Below are 4,273 nucleotides of genomic sequence, written 5' to 3' on the forward strand. Positions count from 1 at the left end.
TGTCCTTGGACTGTAGGGTGTTTTGCTGGGTCTGGTTTTTCAGATGAGGCTTCCCGCTGCTGACCTCCTCAAGTGTTTGTTTTATTTTATTTTTACAAATAGCAGAAGCAGCCCCTCTGACACAGATTGGGAGGGGAGGGACGCTATGGTCCCTCCTGAGCAGGCTCTGTCTGGGTTTTACTTCACTGTTTTGAGCCAGCTAGTTACAGCAGGGGCAGTCCCATGTTTTCAGAATCAGCAGACGCCGGACCTCGATACTTTGGACTTGGGAGTGGCTCTCTCCTTTATAAAACTTCAGCCCAGAGGCTCCAGCTCTGCTAGCTGCATCCTATTTCCCTGCTCTGGTGAGTTCCTCTCCCTGATGTAGCAGAGAGCCCTGGGACCTTCTTTATTTCTTTATCGACTCCGGGGTTCTTCCTTGTGAGCGGGTTCAGGCAGAGATTCAGGAAGTAACTTTAGGAGAGCTGGCAGTGGTCCTTGTGGGTGGGAGGACAGAATGAGAGGGATGAGTAGGCAGGCTTCCTCCTTCACTGGACCCCCGAGGGCCCTAGCTGAGGGCTTGCAGAATCTGAAGAGTCCTTTTCTAGAACCTTGTCAACCACAGGCAGGAGTGGGGAAGACTGGTAGTTTCTTGCACTGAGCATCCCCAGACCCCGTTAGCAGAAGTAGGGTGTGGGACTGATGATGGGTCTGGACGGATTGACCCTGAGCTCAGTTGGGTTTTGCCAACCCTAGGCTTCTCTCCTAGGAACAGTAGCTAGTACGTGGGAGGGCAGGGATGCAACATAAACAGCCATTGGAGACAAGCAGTCTCCTGACCCTAAGAAAGGGAGTGGCAGAAAGAAAGGGTCATTGGAGTAGAGTCCCCACAAGTGATGTTACCACACTCAGAGAACTATAAAAAAAAAACCCTTGCAGCACTGGGAGAGACCACTATAGAGATATCCCCGAGACAGACACTCAGACAGGAGAGTCAGAAAGAAAGGATTTCTGTGAGATTCTGTTGTCTGTCCTGAACCCTTTGATCTCTCCCATGTTGACTCTTTCAGGAAGCCACTTCACCCGTTCTTGGATGCCTGACTCTCCTGGCCTGTTTTTTCCCGGGCAGGTCAGTCTGTGAGGACATCAGCTCTTTCTTTGGCGTACTGATGGCAGCAGAGCCCCTGACTGAACTGGAGGCGGCCCTTAGGACCGCAATCAACATGTTCAACATTTATGCAGTGCAGGAAGAATCAGCTGTCTACCTGAGCTTCAATGGGTTTAAGGAACTGGTCACTCAGCAGCTGCCTCACATGCTCAAGGTTGGTAGAGGTCTCCAAGACTGAGATTTTCTATGTATGCCAGGTGATGACTGCATGTGTAAGTGTTTCTGTGTTTCCTCAACTCAGGTAAGTTTGTGTAAAACTAGATGAGTAAAATTGCTGTTTCTAGCAAATGGGAATGTGTGATTATTGGGCTGCGTGCTTGTGTCAAACCATGCAGTGGAGAACTTGAGTCTGCCTGTGCAGGGTGGATATCAGGCAGGTGGAGCTGAGAGGGGGGTGGCCAGTCCAGCGGGCCACCCTCCGTGGCTGATCAGGATGGTGAGTGTCGATGGCCCAGACCTCCCCGGATGCCCCAGGAAATAAACCACCATCAAGTTGGGATATTTTTCGAAGCAGGAACCAGGTTTATTGAATAAAATGATCCTTTTTATAGGTTTGGGTCAGGAGGCAGGATTAAGCAAGTGAGGTAAGATGAGCTAGAGGGCAAGATTAGGTAGTGCAAGGAGAGGTGGGCCAGTGCCAAAACTCCATGTAACAGTTACTAGGCAGGGTTGATTTTAAGACAGATATGCTGAATCACTTTGGCCCGGAAGTGGCATCTTTTAAATCGGAAGCTAAAGACAGGTCTCCAAACTCGAGCCAGGCTCAGGTAGATGCAACAGGCCTTAAAAGCCCAACATGCCTGTGTCTCTCTGGTCTTATTTTATCAACATATCAAAGGACCTAGAGGAGGATTCCTAGAGATTTACTGACAGTAAGAACTACATAGAGGCTTAACAAAAATAAAACTGCAAGTCAGGCATGGTGGTGCTTTCGTGTGTACCTGCATAGTTGACACTGCAAGTATAGTGTTGGACAAGGTCCTTGAGCCACTGTCATTCTAGTCGATCTTGAGGATCAAATGATATAAAACATAATGTAATATCACAATGCCTAGAATCAAGGACGTCAGAGTGGTTGGTTGCCCTGCCACTCTTCCCTTCTGCTGGTTGAGGAAGTATTGTCCAATGACTGAGCTTATGACTCTGCTAAAAAAAACCCTTCTAAGAATTTGCTTCATGTCACCCAGAGATCTGTTTGGCAGGATTTGCCTTTGTCCAAATGTTGAGTCAAATGGGGGCTGGAGAGATGGCTTAGTGATTATGCACAGTGCTCTTGCAAAGGATCCAGGTTCAGTTGCCAGCACCTGTATGGCAGCTCACAACCACCTCTAAATCCTGTTCAGATATCATCCTCTCTGATCTCTGTGGCACCAGGCATGTATGTGGTGCATGTACATACCACATGTTGGCAATATGCTCATACATATAAAATAAAATGAACACATCTAAGAAACAAAACAGCCGCCCCACAGATCCCCCAGTGTTGAGAGTCAGGTGCCTGTGAGGTGTCCTGTCATCTGACACCCACCAACTGTTCAGCAATGATGTTTATGTTGTGATTGTTTATCTGGCAACAAATCCTGTCATCATGGAGGCAGGCTTCCAGAATCCATTGGTTTCATAGCCATGAGACACTCTATCAAGAGCGCCCTAGAGAACCAGATAACCTGGTACTTTTGTTGTTCTCCTGACCTGCCGGCTGGTGACTAAATTGAGAAGAGGTTAGGATGCTGCAGCTGAGCAGCAGGGACCGTAGTGCCTTGTGAAGGAGGACGGTACTTCACCCTCAGCCACAGTGTATGCTGCTGTCCCTTGGATATGGGACTTCCAGGCAGTGGGACCATAGCCTCATCCTTCAGACCAGGGGTGGGTGTCGGCGCTTCTGAGAGAAGGTCCCTGACAGTTCCATCCTCTCTCCCTGCCTCAAGAGCCATAGTTCTAATCCTTCCCTTTTAACCTCTTAGGATGTGGGCTCTCTAGATGAGAAGATGAAGAGCTTGGATGTGAACCAGGACTCGGAGCTGAATTTCAATGAGTACTGGAGACTGATCGGGGAATTGGCAAAGCCAATGTGGGAGGAGAAGGTCCTGGAGGTCCTGAAAAAGTAAAGCCTGCTTGTCTGGATGGGGGTCAGCAGGGTCTGCTGGGCTGGGCCAGGCAGAACTCCCCTCCCTCTAAATAAAGCTTATTCCTTGAAACACAGATGCTTAATTTTCATACACTACCCTGATTTCTTTTCTTGAGATCCAGGGATGAGAAAGCTCTGTCTTTACCTGAGGTGAAAACATGAACATTATGGACATTTTGAAGACAAGGAATGTGGTTTATCTTCAGATATCTATACCATATAGTAATATGTGATTTTTTTTGTCCTTCTGTTGTTGAGGACAGAACATGTCCTTGAGAACATGTGGCACAGCAATAGATCTTTCAGGAAGTAGGTGCTCAATAAATACACAGCTGATGTGTGAAGAATCCAGAGCTTGGAGGCAAGAGAGGCTGCTGGGGCTCAGCTCCATGTCTCCAGTTCCCAGTTTCCCCCTATAACTCCTGGAATGTGTCCTTTGGCTGGTAATGATAACAAACATGCTAAATATCTCACCTGTATAACCTAGCTAACTGTCACAGCTGTCTAGGTTCATCAATCAAATCAATTTTTACAGTGTTGAGGATTAACCTTTGATCTTGTAAAAGTCAGGCAATTGGGAGGAGCCACACCCCAAGTTCTCTTTTTGGTCCTTCTTTCTTCTTTCTTTCTTTCTTTCTTTCTTTCTTTCTTTCTTTCTTTCTTTCTTCTTTCTTCTTTCTTTCTCTTTTTTCTTCTCTTTCTTTCATTCTCTTACTTTCCTTTTCTTTTTTCTTTCCTTTCTTTTTCTTTTCTTTCTTTCTTTCTTTCTTTCTTTCTTTCTTTCTTTCTTTCCTCCTTTTCTTTCTTTCTTTTTTTTTTTATTTATGATGTATTTATTGTTCTGCCTGAATGTGTGTTTGAAAGGCAGAAAAGGACACCAGGTCTCATTATAGAAGCTTGTGAGCCACCATTTGGTTGCTGGGAATTGAACTCAGGACCTCTGGAAGAGGAGCAAGTGCTCTTAACCTTGGAGCCATCTCTCCAAGTTTTAATTATTT

General features: G+C 46.4%; 1 protein-coding gene across 2 annotated transcripts; it reads left to right on the forward strand.

The window, feature by feature from the left end:
• The first annotated feature begins 254 nt into the window (after positions 1 to 254).
• Positions 255 to 3,349, forward strand: LOC110543849 (protein S100-A13-like). Of its 2 annotated transcripts, none has more exons than XM_021630058.2 (3): positions 255 to 344; positions 1,109 to 1,301; positions 3,112 to 3,349. In XM_021630058.2, exons 2-3 carry the CDS (start codon positions 1,149 to 1,151, stop codon positions 3,253 to 3,255), a joined length of 297 nt encoding a protein of 98 aa, XP_021485733.1. In that variant the 5' UTR covers positions 255 to 344; positions 1,109 to 1,148; the 3' UTR covers positions 3,256 to 3,349. The 2 variants fall into 2 exon arrangements, with proteins under 2 accessions (XP_021485733.1, XP_021485734.1); XM_021630059.2 differs by having other exon boundaries at positions 287 to 344; positions 1,050 to 1,301.
• Positions 3,350 to 4,273: the final 924 nt, after the last annotated feature.

The sequence above is a fragment of the Meriones unguiculatus genome, chromosome 1 (genome assembly GCF_030254825.1).
Source record: "Meriones unguiculatus strain TT.TT164.6M chromosome 1, Bangor_MerUng_6.1, whole genome shotgun sequence".
NCBI classification, from domain to species: domain Eukaryota; kingdom Metazoa; phylum Chordata; class Mammalia; order Rodentia; family Muridae; genus Meriones; species Meriones unguiculatus.

Excerpts from the sequence above, each read along its gene's own strand:
- LOC110543849 (XM_021630058.2), top strand. The coding sequence starts at position 1,149 with ATGGCAGCAGAGCCCCTGACTGAACTGGAGGCGGCCCTTAGGACCGCA. Across the intron at positions 1,302-3,111 it reads AGCTGCCTCACATGCTCAAG|GATGTGGGCTCTCTAGATGA; the intron begins GTTGGTAGAGGT and ends TTAACCTCTTAG.